This window comes from Micromys minutus (assembly GCF_963924665.1).
Source record: "Micromys minutus genome assembly, chromosome: X".
Lineage (NCBI taxonomy): Eukaryota > Metazoa > Chordata > Mammalia > Rodentia > Muridae > Micromys > Micromys minutus.
Window position 1 is genome coordinate 96288584 of NC_137970.1, and position 17002 is coordinate 96305585.

Below are 17002 nucleotides of genomic sequence, written 5' to 3' on the forward strand. Positions count from 1 at the left end.
TGTATTAGTTAAAGTAAGAGAAACACAAGGATTTTTACCTTTTTTGAAATGAGAAGAAATTAGTCTGGACTCCACCAGGATCTAGAAATTCTTGAGGGTGCCATATATTCCACATTGGCTACTAGTGTAATTCCTGATAAATGTCACTCATCTATCCCAAAACTTGGGCATAGTAAATGAATAGTAATAAACTTAATTCACACCTAACATGCATTGAATATACAATTATAAAAGTCACAGTATACAGTGATATATATATATATATATATATATATATACATATATATATATATATATATACATTTTGTTTATAACACACACACACACACACACACACACACACACACACTAAAATTGGTAATGTTTCCTTTTCATAGATTAAAAAAATTGGGGTTTGTGAAGTTTTAACTAGACATCTAACCACTAGTAGTCAAGAATTTGAGTAGTACCAAAACTCGACTATAAAACTGCTTGTTAAATAATCAAAACAGAAAGAAATAGTAAGAAATTGTATTTGTTAATTTTAATAAAGTATGAATTACAAAGAAGTTACATTTACCTATAGTTTTAATAATAATGATACTTCTATTTAAAAATGCTCATGAAACAATTACTTGCTGCCAAACTTGGTATTAAGTACTAGAGATACTTGAAAAATGAATATTATGTATAATCCCTAACCTCAAGGCATTTCTAGACTGGTGGGAAATATTAATGTCCAAATAATTAAGAGGATTTATTATAAGTGACAAAAACATTTTGAGCTACATTAAACAGAAAATAACCACAAAAGGGACTAAGTAGAAAGAATTGTTAAGTCAGTTCCTTTTGTACATTGATCCATTATATTTAGTTATATCTCTGCAGATTGACTAGTGACTAAATATTAATCCCAAAGAAAGGAATAAGACCCTGTACACAGTCAAGTTCTTACTTCTCCCCAGAAAAGCAGCTAAAATTAAACATGTATGCTTTAGTGTCATTGCTACATTCCATAGAAATAGGATCATTTTCTCAACTTGATTCAGGTATTTAACAGAACCTCATTAACTACAGCCAGAGGATAAAATCAATAATATAAATATCGCTATGCGGAATCCCACCCACTTGATTTTTAAAGCAGCCCAAAACTTCAAAACAATAAATATCAAGTTGGCACATATACCCCAACGGGTCTACTAATGACAGTATAAAGCCTACTGGCTCTCACTCTTGCTGGCAAGTTCATCTACCCTTTTGCTGAGGTATTCTTCTACTGGTGTTAGAACCCGTTTCTTTGGGTTCCAATGTGAACTGATGACTACCAGCTCTCTAGAAGTCCTTTGAGACTCTGGCACCAGATTGGGACTACTAAAACAACTAGACTCATGGACCAAATTACTACCAGATCCTTCGTCTTTCAGTTAGAAGACAGCGATTGTTGGACTATAGAGAGCATAACCTGCATGCCTTTCAACTAAATCCCTTTTTAATATATGAATGTTCATTCCATCAGTTCTGTATCTTTATCGAACTCTGACTAATAGAGATGGTGATGTGAGAATGGGCTCTATAGAAACAAAATTCTAAGGCTTAATTTTTTAAAAGGGGTAGTTGAATTTATGTATTTTGTTAGTTTATGAGACAGGATCTTACTGTGTTGTCTTTGCTGGTCTGGAACTCACCCTGTAATCCTGGCTGGCCTTGAACCTATAAAAACCCATAAGCCTCTTTTTTAAAAGTATCTGGAACTGGGTTCCTAATCTGCTGATACCTACTGTTACTGAAGGGCTCTTCATACTAGCGTGAAGAGCACTAAATATCCATGCTATTAAACTTATCAAGATAGATTTATTTGATTATCCTGATCCATCCATTGTAAGAAACAGCAAATTTAGTGACTCTATATATAACATTTTTGACAGTTGGTGGGAAAATGAGGAAAAGAATGATGCTGCCTGGTCACTTCTAAAATCTCTGGATGAATTGGCAAAGGATACGTATGAACTCCTTGATAAAATTAACAAAATTCTAATATCTCAGAGTATTGGAACAAAATAATTCAGTAACGGAGTTAATTGATTGACTAGAGATTATACAGATTAGTCTAAAAGTTTACAAGTGGACTATGGAAGAGAATCTTTACCTCAGCAAACAAAGAGTTCAAGTTATGGAAAATATAACACAAATCCTCAGTATATGATTATTTACAATGAAAACTCAAGTTCCATTCTCAGAGGGTATAAGCAGGGAAATAGGTACCCTGACTGGTAAGAATCCTGTAACTGCAGATGGAGAAGCGTGGGACAATGTACTCTCCTATTCTGAAGGATTTAGCTCACCTGATCAATAATTCTTCACCCTTAGAGTAGAATACTTCTTCACTTTAATCTACTGCAGTATTTCTCTCTCCATATTTGCCTGAGTTATCCTTCACTGTCTACTGAACTGGCAATGTTTTTCTCTAAAGAAGATGGCAGGCAAAATAGTACTCATGTTAGTCAGTTCCCGCATATAGTGAGTGCTTCTATACCTATGACCATATTCAAGGCTAAAGATGTTCATAGAAGAGAGGTAAGAAGTATAGTCCACGAAAATATGCAATATACCACTAATGACCTTGATGAGTTTACTAATTCATTGAGGCAAAAGTCTTGAGAATATATGGAGAAATGGGGTTTAAGGGTGTGTGATAATGGTAGATGGAAATGTAAAACTGGAACAGACTGAGTTTTCTGATATGGAAGCACTGAGTACAGATTCTCAGTTTAGTATGGAAATTTGCGCAGCCAAAATTTGTCATAAGATGGCCTGTTGAAAAGAAGATGAAGATTGACATTGCTTGCCTTCATGTTGACAAGGATTTTAAAGTTCAGGGAGAAATTAAAGTTAAAGATTAAAGTTCACGATGCTACAGAGGGTGTGCAGGGGAAACCTAATCCTCCACTGTGGGAAGGCCCAGATATGCCCTTCACTAATCCTACAACATAAAATATGCTGAAAGGCGCACAGGCTCACTTGAAGAACTCTGTGGTTATTTCTTTCTTGTGTCAGAACTTAGGGTTTTAAATACCACAGTTCAATTAGATGAATTAAGTGCAAGGGGTTGTAATTGGGCCCTGGAGGAGCAGGATTCAGGTGGCAACACTGAATCACCAAAGACAATGATAAGAATTATTATGGCAATGGAAGCACAGGTGAAGCAATGTCAATGATGGGCAGACCCATAATGGGCAGCAGAAGCAAAGTGCTTTACAATGACTAATGGATTGTGTCTGTAGAAATGTAATCACGAAGAAGCCTACTATGTTTTATATGATTTGTATAAGCAGATACATTATTGACCAAATCCAAGAAAGGGCACATTGGATAGTGGCAATAGGAAATCTTGGCTCCTGAAAACATTTCTAGACTTGAATCTATTTGTAAAGCCTAGGTCCCTTGAATGAAGGGATGTCAAAGGTCATCTGATGAAGGGCCTTGATGAAATATCTAAGAGTTTTATGGTTAGTTTTCTCCAATCCTTCTGCAGTGGACACATGTCCTTTTACATGGGCCACTCTACACTGGGTAAAGGAAATAATCGACTTTCCAGAGTCTTTGAGATACTGATTCTAGGAAAGTAGTTGGTACAGATTATGGTAGAGCCTTAAAAGCAAATATGACCTATCAGTAAAAGTAGGTGATTATGGAGATCAGATGACAGTGTTTTGTCTAAGTCTTATTCACAGCAGGCCCAGTTGGTCCCCAAACTCATCCTGTGGTTATTTCCCTCCTTCTAGAATGCATAATTGAGGGTATATATGCTTAGAGAAGTTGGCAGAATTCCTGTATTGGTTTTGTGAGAATTATGATGGTTGGCAAAAGCCAACACAAGACAACAAAGTTCTTGCTACTAGAGAAAATATTGAACAAAAGACAATGTCATAGTTCAGGAGGGATTGCAGAAGTTAGTACTACCATTAAGGAATTGAAATTGCAGAAGTTGTGGTTTGTACCACCTCTACCTTTAAAACTCCTATTTGGCCCGCACAGAAGACAGATGGATCATGGAGAATGACAGTTGAATGTTGCAAAATTAATCCAGTAGAGACACCAATTGAAACTGATGAACCAGATCTGGTATCATTCTGTAAGCAGATTAGCACATCTCCTGGTACATGATATGCAGCTACTACTATAGAAAATGCCTTTCCATTAATAACTGTCCATAAGGAACACAGGAAGCAATTTACCTTCAGCTGGTAAGGCTAACAGTATACTTTTAGAAGTTTATCTTAAGGGTATATTAATTCTCCAGCACTGCATCATAACTTAGGTTGAATGGATCTTGATCATCTGTCTCTCCTGTAAAATATCATATTGATCTACTAAATTGATAAATTAGGCTGATTAGACCATGTTAGCATGACATACAGACCACCTTGGACTTGTTGGGAACACATACAGATTCTGAGGTTGGGAGCTAAATCCAAACAAATTCAAAGGTAGAATGTTGGTGAAATTTTAGGAGAACACTGTGTGGGGCACAGATATTCCATGTAAAATAAAGTATAAATTATCATATGTGACCATTTCCACCATCAAGAGGAAGGCTTATTTAGACCGCAGAAGCATCACATTCCTTATGGGAGTATGGTGTTTCATTCAATATATCAAGTGAGGTGGAAAGCCTCTAGCTTTAAATGGATGGGGCTTAGAACAAGAGAAGAGTCTTCAGTAGGCTGCTCTTCTACTGGGACAATATGATTCTGTAGACCAGACAGTGCTTGAGGTATCAGTTGCTGATAAGCTGGTTTCCTGGAGCCATTAGCACTTCCGTATAGATGAATCACAAAGGAAGTTCTAGAAATTTTGCAACAAATCTCTACCATCATCTGCACACAACTGTTTTTTTTTTTTTTTTTTTTTTTTTGAAAGACAGCTCTTGACCTGCTACTGGGCCTTAGTGTAAAATGAATATTTGACAATGAGACACCAAGTTGTCAAGCAACTGTGGCTGCCTATGGTTATCTAGACTTTTTTTTTGACCTCGAAATTTATAAGTTAGGATATGCACAGCAGCAGTCTATTACCAAATGGAAGTAGTGTATATGTGATCTGACACAAGCAGGTCCTGAGGGCACAAGCCAGTTAGTTATATAAAGAAGTTGCCCAAATGTTTATGATTTCTACTCCCATTAAAATCCTTTCTACTCCCAATCATGCTCCCATAGCCTTTTAAAGTGTTCATTCCTTATGAACTTTTTACTGAGGAAGAATTAAAAATAAATATTTTTATCCCATGTGCATTGGGGTTTTCCAGGCATGTACTTCTGTGCAAGAGTGTCAGATCCTCTGGAATTGGAGTTGTGAACAGACAGTTGTGAGCTTCCATGTGGGTGCTGACCATTGAACTAGGGTCCTCTAGAAGAGCAAGTAGTGCTTTCAGCCAGGGAACCATCTCTTCAGGAATTAGTGTCATTTGAACTGATGCTTCTCTTTCTGCATGCTACGAAAGTACTACTGAGAACTGGAAAGTTGTATCATTTACAAACCTTTTCTGAGACAACCCTGAAAGATGCCAGTGAAGGGGTATCTTCATAGTGGGTAGAATTTGGGGCAGAATATGAGGTTTTAAATTTTCCTTGGATGAAGAAAAGGCCATTTGTGTACTTGTTTGAATAATGAGCTTTAGTAAATAGATTGGTTGGATGGTTAACTATTTGGAAAGAACATGATTAGAAAATTAGTGAGAAAAAAACCTGGAATTAAGCCTTAAATACATCTTTTTAAATGGGCAAAGGATGTGAAGATGCTTGTCTTTCATGTAAATGCTCATCAAAAGGTGACTTTAGTAGAGGTCAAAAAACACTGGATAAGATGGCCAATTTTGTTGATAGGCAGTATCTTTCCCCATCATCTATTGTTATTTTCCAATAGGCCCATTACCAGAGTGGCTATTGTAGCAGAAATAGAATTTGTGTATGGGCTCAACAAATGTACTTAAACTTATCCAACTGGTTACAGATGTTGCTAAGTGCCAGACCTGCCAGCAACAGAAGCTAACACTAAGCTCCTAATATGTTGTCCTCACTGGAATAGATACTTATCCTATTTATGAATTTGCCTCTCTTACACATGATGTTTCTTAAAAACCCACCATATACAAACTCACAGAATATCTTAGCCCCTGTTAAGGCATTCTATACAAAATTTCCTTTGCCTAAGAATTCACTTAATAGGCAGAGTAGTGTTACAATAGATATACTCTCATGGAAGTCACTGGCATTATGCAGTAAACCACTCTGAAAACAGCTGACTTCATAGAAAGGTAGAACATTTGAATGCATAGGTTTAATTAGGTGGCAGTAACCTAGAAGGCTAAAGCCAGATTCTCTGAAATACATTATATGTTTTGAATCATTTTTTATTATATGGTAATGTTCTCCCATACCCAGGATTCACTGGTCCAGGAATGAAGTAGTATAAATGGAAATGGTTCTATTCACTATCACCCCTAGTGACCTGGCATAGATACGGTGACCACTTCTCCTAGGAAACACAGCAAACTTTCTATTGAGATGAGAACTAAAATTTCTAACTGGCCACTTTGAACTTATGATGACCATTAGCCAACAGGGTAAGATAGGAGTGATATTATCATAAAAGGTAATTGGTCCAGACTCTCAGGGAAAATTGCTACTCGTCACCATAAAGGAGGCAAGAAAAATGATGCCTTGAGTACAGGAGATCCATTAGCGCATCTCCTGTTGTTACCATGTCTTATGGTTAAAGTGTATGTGAAACTCTAACAGCTCAGTTCAAGCAGGATGACAAAAGGACACAGGTCCTTCAGTAATGAAAGTATGGGTCACTCCTCCTGGATAGGAAATAAGATTAGCTGAGGTTGGAGGAAACAGAATGGGTAGTAAGAAAGAAGTTATAAATAGCAGCTAATGCCATGTGACCAGTTGCAGAAATATGACTAACTCCATTTTTGTTTTCATTTGGAAATTAAGCATCATTAAGGAGATGTGCTTTACTAAAGTGGGCAAGGGGTGCACAAAAGATGCATAATCTTAGTTTTCAACTGTATCCAGAATCAACTAAAACCCAAATAGCTCAGTACAACTGTGAGGAGCTTTTTTGATTGGATCATTTGAGTTGGGAAGACCAACCTTAAATCTGGGCCGTGTTTTCTAGTGACAGGGCACATAAAATGACATGGAAGTAGGAGGCTTTTGATTTTGGCCTCCTTGCCCTTATTCTCACTGATAAAGTCATTTATCCTGTTTCTGAGACATTACTTCATGGGTATTAATACTTATTCCTTCAGAATTCAATCTGAATTGAATAGAATAAATATACTGAAGACTAGTAAGCCTCTAGGAATCCACCAGGACTCTAGTACAAGACTGAGACTCTGAGTCAGGGTTGAACAACTAACTAGCAGATTCCTGGTTTTTGAGACAGGAAATAATATCTATTGGAAGAACCATATAACAGCCTATATACCATCCTAAATCCCATGTTTAATATATGTATATTCATTATATAAGCTCAGTTCCTTTAGAGAACATTGACTAATACAAAATAGTATTGTCATATTGTTATAAGAAATGATGAAGAGATCATTTGTTAGAGGCAAAGGTGCACATTGGACAACCATAGGCGTAACTCAATGTAACATTTCTATCGTTCAAAGAGTGGCACAAAGTCACAGATAATTCATGAAAATATTTATCTCTTAATATAATCTCCCCACTCAAAACTTGATGTGATAATTATTTATCAACTCAGTAATTATGCTCTAGATCCTGTGGGTAGTTATTGAAGCTATAATGGAGAATATAAGGCAAACTGCCCTTCTACCTAGTCTATACCTTTGTGAGGTATGAAAACCTAGGACTCTATGACTTAGACATATGACAAATAGTTTAAATGCAAGAAGGGTATACTTAAAGATGAATGATATCAAACTGCTGTTCAGGTTCCAGGATTAAGCTATCTATTGAATCTGCATTTTTCCTTAATAGAAAATTAAGTAATATTGCATGCTAAGGTATTGTGTTAGGACCAGTGGGAAGGATTCAAAAAACAAAGAATATTCTGGTATTTCTGGGAAAACGTACAAAACCATATCTATTGTTGTTACCTGATAGTTTCCCTTCCTGCAAATATTCTAGTAGTAAAGTTTTAGTAAAAATTTTATATTTTGTAACATGTTTTAGATTTAAATTATGTTTAGAAAAACAAAACAGGGTTAATAGTACTAAAATATTTTTAATGCTTTGTCTATAGATGAAATGACAGAAATCAACCTTTTTAGGCAAAATTCTGGAAATTCAAATAGAACAACAAAGTGCCCCTAAATCACACTGTCTACTTGTGGGTTGGGCACAATTGTAAGCAACTTTGATAACATTTCTTAGATGTTTTTATGGTTGTATAACTCACCCAAATAAAAAAACTCCATTATTTAAACATGTATTGGTCATTTACAGCAGTGAGGCTTAACTTATCCTAAAGTTTTTCATAATATTATGTTCACAGTATCATTAATAATTAAACAAAACAAAAAAACCCAACAAAGTATAGGAAGGGAGAAAAAATGAAAATGCCACCGACACTAATTGTGTCACAGGGAGAAGATGGCATGGAATATGAACTACCAAAACCTATAAATCAAAAATATTTTAAGCATTTTTATGTTTCAAATATAGAATGCATAAATTCAGGTTAATGAGCTAATGAGATAGATAACCCGCTAGGCATGCGTTCATGAATGGATGATATCAGTGGGAAATAAATAGCTCCATTTGCATGCAAACACAAAGTTAAATGAGTTGAAAATGATTTTTTTTTAAATTAACATGCATTTGGGGGAAAAACAAAAAACATTGACACTCTCAAGTTTTCTCTAAAATTTTATTAAATACAGGTCATCCCTAGTTATTATCAATAACTAGGAATGCTCCTCTTATTAGAGAATGACAAGAATAAAAACCTCATAAAATGATGGCTACCTTACACCTTGACTTTTTGAGTTATCTGCAATTGATGACAGGAATAAAATGTGATTATAAGGCCGAGATAGGAGCATCTGGAGAAAAGAACAAGGCCATCTGATAGTGAGCACCGGAAAGTTATGACAGCATCAGATATATGCTGTGTTAAAGTTAAAACCATTCTAAATTTAAAACAAAATAACAGCGAAACAGCAACAACAACAAGGTGGTTGTTTTCCTTAGGGCAAAACCCCAAGACAAATGAGTGTTGTCCTACATCAGCAATGCAGTATGTGCCCACTACACTAATCTATGACAATCGCATTGTTCAGCCTTATGTGCTGCTTCTTAGTCCTTCAAGTTAGTTTGTAGACTAGGCACATGTCATGGCTGATTGAGGGAAAAACAACTTATCATCAAATATTTGGAAACACTTGCCTTGAGCAGAGTCAGCTGGAGCCTCCATGTCACAACAAACAGGAGAGAATTTAAAACCTGTAATATCAAATGGTTCATTAATTAATCTTTGCTCTATCCTCTTTTCTTAACTTAGCTCCCCATGTCCCTATGTTCCCTAGAAAAAATTATTTGTTTTCATTTAATATATATGTATATATACATGATTTTATGTGATTGTATAAAATCTAGGAACCTCAAATGAGAGAAAACACAGTATTTATCATTTTTAAATGGGTTGAATTTACATATTATGCTAGCATGAATATGAATGATATAAGAACTCATAAAATTTTGACAGAAATGATAAATAGACTTGATTAATTTGATTAATATTCATTTAATGTGCCTATTATGAAATCACTATTTTTGGTTAGAGGCAGAAGAACGTACATTCAATAAGCCAATACTTCCCTCAAAACTCAAAAAGAGAAAACATTTCATTTTCTAAAATGTATAAGGAAATAATATATAATTACAACATAATGATATTGCTGTTAGTACTTATTGTCTGGCAAATGACTGGTGTCTTTAAAATAATTGTGTTTGTGAAATAATTTCATCCTAATGTGGTTAATGTGAATCTGTTTATAAACTCCGCAAGTTAATTTGGATTAAAATAGAGAGTCCCTACAGAGACTATGCATGCTATATAATTGTTCATCTTCTTGTTCATACACCGATGTAAAGCTAAAATACATGAGATGAGTATTTCCTATAATAAATCCCACTGGGGTACCTCTGGAAAATAAAAATGAAAATAAAAGGTGAGTAATGAACAAGACATTCACAATATTGCTGACTACATGAGATAATTTCTCTTGAGGGTTCCTCAGAAATGAAGACTATTTTGTGTCGTTATAAATAAATATGTCTATTTGCTAGATACTTAAGTATCCTCCTCATTTCTGGGACCCTGCTACCTTGTATTTGTATTCTGCATGCTAAATGAAAGATGGGCCGATACCAGAAGTGATAACAAAGCAAACGTACAGATGTTAGTTTTCTTACCATTTTCCCCATCAGACTTCCGTTCGTGGTCAGTGTCAGTCAAGGACAATGCAGAGTTGGCCCTACTGGACAGGCAGGAACTATGTTCCGACTTCATGCCTCTTATCCACATTCTGAGTGCATGGTCAGGTGATGCAGCACCTTCTGTCTCTGTGTCCACATCAGATCCCATCTCCAGCTGGTAGCCATGCCGAGAAACGCTGTGCATGTCCGTCTGGTAGCCAGAACACAAAGTAGGAGGTGTTTCACAGAATTCTATCTCTGGAAAGAAAGAAAAAAGTTCAGAAAAAATATATATATTAAAACCCCACAAAGTTTCACTTTTCTGTCCTTATGTTTCCCCTTCCCCATTGCTAGTAATCATGAGTTTTTGCAAAGTTAGAATTTTGGCCTTTTATTTATGGTAGTTAGTACTCTGTGCTTATTTTGCACTTCTGTTGCTTGAAATTATACTCCCGTTGATTCTTGCAAGGTTCGGGGGGGGGGAATACATTCTCAAAATAGCTCATAGCTACAATTTTTTGGTTGTACGAAATGTAATGAAATAAGTGAGTACAGTAAGTATAAAGTGCAGAGAGATGTCCTATGAAGCAATTTCTTTTCTAGAATGAACATGTGGTCTACACAGCACACTCATGCTTAAAAGAACAAAGTGTTTTGTTTTTTCTGAGCATAACATATGTATTATATGTCATCTAATAAGTAATATAAAACTGAGAAAAACAATACATTCAGATAGATTTTTCAAATATACTAAACTCCAAAATCATAAGTAACTAATGTTATTTCCACTGTCTTCAAATGAGTTTAAGGCATACTTATGGCAATTATTTTGTTTTGTTTTAAAGCTGGAGGAGGCTTGTATCATACTCAAAGAAAAACTCCAGGGTTCGAAAGCTATAATACCAAACAGCCTGGAGGAGGAGATGTGGGAGAGGGAGAGGAGGATGTGGGGGGAGGAAGAGGAAGAAAAAAAAAACACGCCCTGTGATTTAAGCCTGCAAGGACTGCCACAAGGCAGGGAGGGGGACTTTCCAAGAAAATAAGGAAGCTCAAAGTGTTAGGGTAAACAGAACAGAGATAGAAATAAAGCTTTTTGGGTAATTCAAAGAAGACTGGTTTAGGAAGCTGGTTGGCTGTAGTTTGTAGTTCTCCAACAGACTGGGAGGGTGGATGAGGAGAGAAAGCACATTATCTTAGTTAAGTGATAATTATTTCTTTGCTCTTTAAACAAACAATCAACAAAATCATACAAATTGGGTGTTACAGCACAGTAGCGCTTCATGGTTTCAATTTTCTCCCTTTCCTTCCAAATCTTAGAATTTACAACAGTTAGAATCTTAGTAATCAGGACATTTAATAGTTAGTAAAATAAAATCCAGTATGCTGATGGCACTTATCCATGAGCCTACATCACAAAGCTTCTGTATTTATTTATTTAGTTAGTTGGCTACAATATCCAAGGTGAGTATCATTTCTGCTAGACGCCCGTGAAGCTCCAGTAACCTACTGCGTGAATATCTGGCATTCTGTCTTAAAGTCAATTTATATTCAGTTATGGCAAGGCTTCAAAAAAGGGGAAAGATGCTTTAACAATTCCTAATAATTTAATGAAAAATGACCACATGCCAAGACATATCATCTGAAATGTCCATGTAACACTTAGATAAGGTAATCCTTGGATGCAGTGCACTATATAGGATTTTCTCAGACTGACACCAGAGACAGGGTATGTCAACTGGCCTGGAAAGGGCTTAACTGACTGCATCTAATCCATAGCACATAGCAATAAAATGCAAACTCTAACATGGAATCAATTCTTTGAATACAGAAAATGTTTGATCTTATAGTATGTACTAGAGAAAATTCAGAATATGAATTTATTTGTCATAGTAACTATTTCTGGGTTGCAAAAATTACTAAATATGGGTTTTAGAAGCCAATGAGTAATGGCTGTTTAATAGCTGTTATGTTCCTAGCACTGTGCTTTGTGAAACTGATATTACAGACAAATAAATCTGCTATAATGTACTAGGAAAGTCAATAGCAATTAACCCTTTCAGAGTTGGAGGTTACTTTCAGAATGCTACTTTATGATTTCACTAATTAGTTTATTTCAAGAGTTGTAGTTTTCTACTAGAACCTATGTCAAGTTGAAAGAAATGTTGAGAATTTCACTTATCAAATAAAACCTTTTTAAAATCGTGCTTTGTCTAAAATAAAATTTAAAAGTTCAGTTTACTCCATGCAAATCTTAGATTTCTTACAATATTTATTTGTTAATTTCAGTAGGATTCTTTACTAAGTAGTACAACGGTAGCGCTGCTGCAACCACGTGCTAATAAACATATCAGCCTACAGCTGTAAGAAATGAATGCTCCCTAGTATTTTAAACACAATTTTGTTCCTTCTGTCAGAATGCCAGCTCCCAAACTTGCCTGCCTCAGAATCACTTAGAAGGCTTGTTAAAACATAGATTGCTTACCCTCACTCCCACCTTACCCTCTGGTATAATGTCTGAAACAGCTGGTATGCAGTTGGACTACACATTTAAAAGGCCTTTAAGGTGAGGCTTATAGTGATCATAGGAAACATAGTTTGAAAACTTCTGCCCTAGAGATCTCTCTGAAGGAAATAGGTGAAGGAGAGCAGTGAATTTACAACCATGGCACTACCACAGATTTTGACATGCCTGCTTGAATTCGGGAGACGAAGAAAGAAAATATCTGTTCTGAGTGGCTGTGAAGTACCTCCACATAGTTTTCATAGATCCAGGGAACTAATTTGGAAACTTAGTTCCCTCCAAAACTGGCTTATATTTAGTTTTACTCTGGTGATAGCACATCAGATGTGACTTTCAAAACATTTTTATTATGAATATCCGAGTCATGGCATTTATTGAAAAAGGATGAGCAAACACAAATGAAGAGATGGCCATTTGCCATTAGAGATTAATGAAACACTGGAATAAGACTTTTTTTTCCAAGGGGCACTGACATATATAGCCAGACTCCATTGTTTTGGTTGAAGAGATTTATTTTACAACTAAAATGGAAATTTGAGCATTGATTTGTTCCCTTCAAAGTAAATGTCATTCAAGATTATCAAACCTTGCACAGGATAACCAATTTCTTTTCTATTGGAATTATATGTCATTTCGAAACCAAAATCTAAATCATAAATATTATAATTAAAGAAGTTAGACAACCTAAACTCAGAAAGATCCAAGCGAGATAGGAGTTGTACTTTTTATGAAGTGTTAAAGGAGAGAAAGCTGGAGAGTATGAAGGATCAGAGAAAGATAGAAATGTCTTTCTTATCACCATAAGTGATGTTCATTAGGCTGTCTTAGGTTCCTTTCTTGAAGTCAAAGTTACCATTGCAGAATATTTTCTTAAAGACACAAAAGTCTGCATTCTGCTTAAAATTCCCATAAGATGCATTATTGAACAAGCGCTTCACCGTACCCTTAGTGGTTGTTTTTAGCCTTACACATATAACCTTGTTACCTGAAAAGCTGCACATTCCCTAGAGGAGATAAAGTTCAACTGGGTTTATTATAGATCTGTTCTTAACAAAGAGCTCTCTACAAGAGAAATAAATGTATACTCTTGGAACACCTATGGTTTACATGGCTAGACTGGTAATATAGGAAACTAAATTTCAAGAATGAAATAGTATAGAGATATTCAAGGAAGGTATCTGCAGGCTCATGAATATGTTTCTAATTTTTGTTCTCAGGAAAACCTATTTTATGGACTTTCAAGAGATTAGAAGACTGAAAATATATTTTTTTAAAAAATACATTATATGTTCAAGGAGACATTTCACAATAAACAATATAAAAATGGAAAATAAAGAAATAATACTTTTATTATCTAGTTGTCAGGAAAATACAAACTACAACTACAATGTGATGAAACCACATTGTCTAGTATGGATTACAAACAAACAAACAGAAATACAAGAAATTCCTTAGTGTCTTATTCTATTGATGTGAAGAGACATCATGACCAAGACAGTCTTACGAAAGAACACATTTCACTGGGAGCTTGCTATCAGTTTCAGAAGATTATTTATCATCATGGCAGGGAGCACAGTGACAGGCAGGCTTTGGTATAAGAGAGGTGGCTAAGAGATATATCTTGATCTACAAACAGTGAAAGGGAGAGCCACACTAGGTCTAGCATGGGCTTTAGAAGGGGTTTGCAACCTATAAGATAAACAAGAATATCAACCAACCAGAAACCCCAGAGCTCCCAGAGAATAAAACACCAAAGAGTACACATGGAAGGAGCCAGGGCAGCAGCTACAAATATAACAGAGGATGATGGCATTGTCAGACGTCAATGGGAGGAGTAGCCCTTGGACCTGGGTAGCCTCAGTGCCCCAGTGTAGAGAAATTCCTGGGCAGGAAGGTAGGAGTGGGTGGGTGGGTGGGTGAGCACCCTCATAGTAGCAGAGGGAGGGAGATGGGACAAAGGGTTTATGGAGGAGAAACCGGGAAAGGGGATAATACTTGAAATGTAAATGAATAAAATCTTTAATAAGAAGACTATAAATTTATAAATTTGGGATTATTTGCTTTTAGGATAGATTTATGAGCAGAATTTGTCCGAATCACTTGGGGGAATTTCACCTATGGTTCAGAACTAGGATAGGGAAAATTAGTCACTCCAAGTACAGAACAGTGATAATTTGCCTGCTATGAAAAGGTATTAATAAATAAAAGTCTATGGCTCCAGGTAGAGAGCATAATAGATAGATGGCATATTAAAGTCTACAGGAAACTTATTCTGTGTGCGAGGTCTTTTTTAATTGGACAGAAAGGTGGCAGGACCTTCCCCTAATGAATATATATTTTAGAGTACGGCAGGATTTCTGGGTCAGAGAGGGGAAAAGAAGAGGCAGGAAAAGGTGACTTGCTTTTGAACAGGGAGAGTTTGGAGGAAGATGTAACAAACAAGAGAGCACAGCCAATTTAGATGGCAGATCCGCCATGATTGGCCACTGGAAGATTTAACTTAGAATGGCTTACATATTAGGATGACAGTTGCTATGCCCAGCGATTGTTTTACTTGTTGATTGAAAACTAAGATTGTGTGGTGTTTTCTTTCATGCAGCGAATCGGCTGGTCATAGAGAGAAAAGAACAGCAGCAAAACACAGTATTGTGAGGAGTACAAACAAGACAGCCCTTTATTAGGATGTCTGGGACTGGCCTGGCAGCAACTCTGCCATGGAAACTTAGTGAGTCAGGTGGAGAGATTTCAGAGCTCCAGGTCAGAGAGTCCATGGAGAGGAGAACGGGCCAGACCAGGCATGGTGGTTTTTTCTTTTATTTTTTAATTTCTTTTTTTTATTATTATTTCAAAAACAGTAAGTGAATAAACCAACTGTAAAATATCTACACAGTGAAAAACAATAAAGGAAAGGATTTTTGATGTACAACAATGCGATTCACAATCCAAACAAGTACACCAAGTAAAACAAAGCAGGTGATAATATACCTCCTGTGTTTCCAATTACTAAATGTCTAAAATATGTAAATGAATATATACTGTTATGTGTTTGTTGGTTGGTTTGTTTAATACTTTGATAAACACCATGACCTAAAACAACTGCAGGAAGAAAGGACTTATCTCAATTTAACCTCCATGTCCCAATCTATTATTCAGGGACAGCAGGGCAAGCCTCTGAAGCCTGCTCCTGGGTACAGGAACTGTGAGGGAAGGAGGAGCTTGCTGGCTCACTTACTCTCAGGATTGGGCTTAGGTAGCTTTCTGTTGGATCTTAGACTGGCCTTGCTTCCCACAGTGAGTGTAGCTCTCCCACAGCAATCGACAGTCAAGATAATTCCTATAGGCAGTGCCGCAGAAAAATCTGATTTTAGTAATCCCTTAATTGAAATTCCTTCTTCTCTGATGACTTTTGGTTGTTTTGTTCTGATAATTAAAAATTAACTAGGGGAAATAACAATTTCAGAAATAGTAAAGTTTCTTTGGGCATAATTGATTTATTATAGTTTCACTATACTTCTATATAGTTTTTATGATGGGATTGTACATCAAAAGTTATGAAGACAGTGAAGGGATTTTTAAGTCAATCCATCTTCACAGATGGAGCCAAGAGTCTCAGACATGGAAGCATTTGAATGTGAAAAGAAATATTATTTTACTTATATCTAAGCCAAGAGGCCATCAAGGTTAATGGATGCATAATATTTTAGTGATCTCTAGGGCTCAATATTTTCACAGGAATATTAAATGACTCAAATTTAGATAAAAAATAGGATGAAACTGATCACTTAGCCTTCCAAAGCTACGTGAGCATCCCATCCAATTGATGAGGAACATCAGACTAGCTTGAAACTTTCTGATACATGAGACCACCCTAGGCTATCTGTATTTATGAAAAGAAATTAATTACTTAAATATTGAGCTGCTAAATAAATTTAGGTACAGTATTTTCTGTTTGAATGCAGATGTTCATTTTTAGGTGGGAAGTCTGAAAAAGTCATTTATCAGAACTAGAACAGGACAGTGATGATATCTACATCAACATTTT

The 17002-nt window shown here is 35.9% G+C and overlaps 1 protein-coding gene across 3 annotated transcripts in view; it reads right to left on the reverse strand.

The window, feature by feature from the left end:
• Positions 1-17002, reverse strand: part of TENM1 (teneurin transmembrane protein 1) — a gene marked incomplete at both ends in the record, with an annotated part of 585996 nt that overhangs the window by 503833 nt on the left and 65161 nt on the right. For all 3 annotated transcript variants that reach the window (XM_080911093.1, XM_080911094.1, XM_080911092.1), the window contains 2 exons: positions 9408-9464; positions 10437-10697. In XM_080911093.1, coding sequence (XP_080767219.1) covers positions 9408-9464; positions 10437-10697 — 318 coding nt within the window. The remainder of the gene's footprint in view (positions 1-9407; positions 9465-10436; positions 10698-17002) is intronic.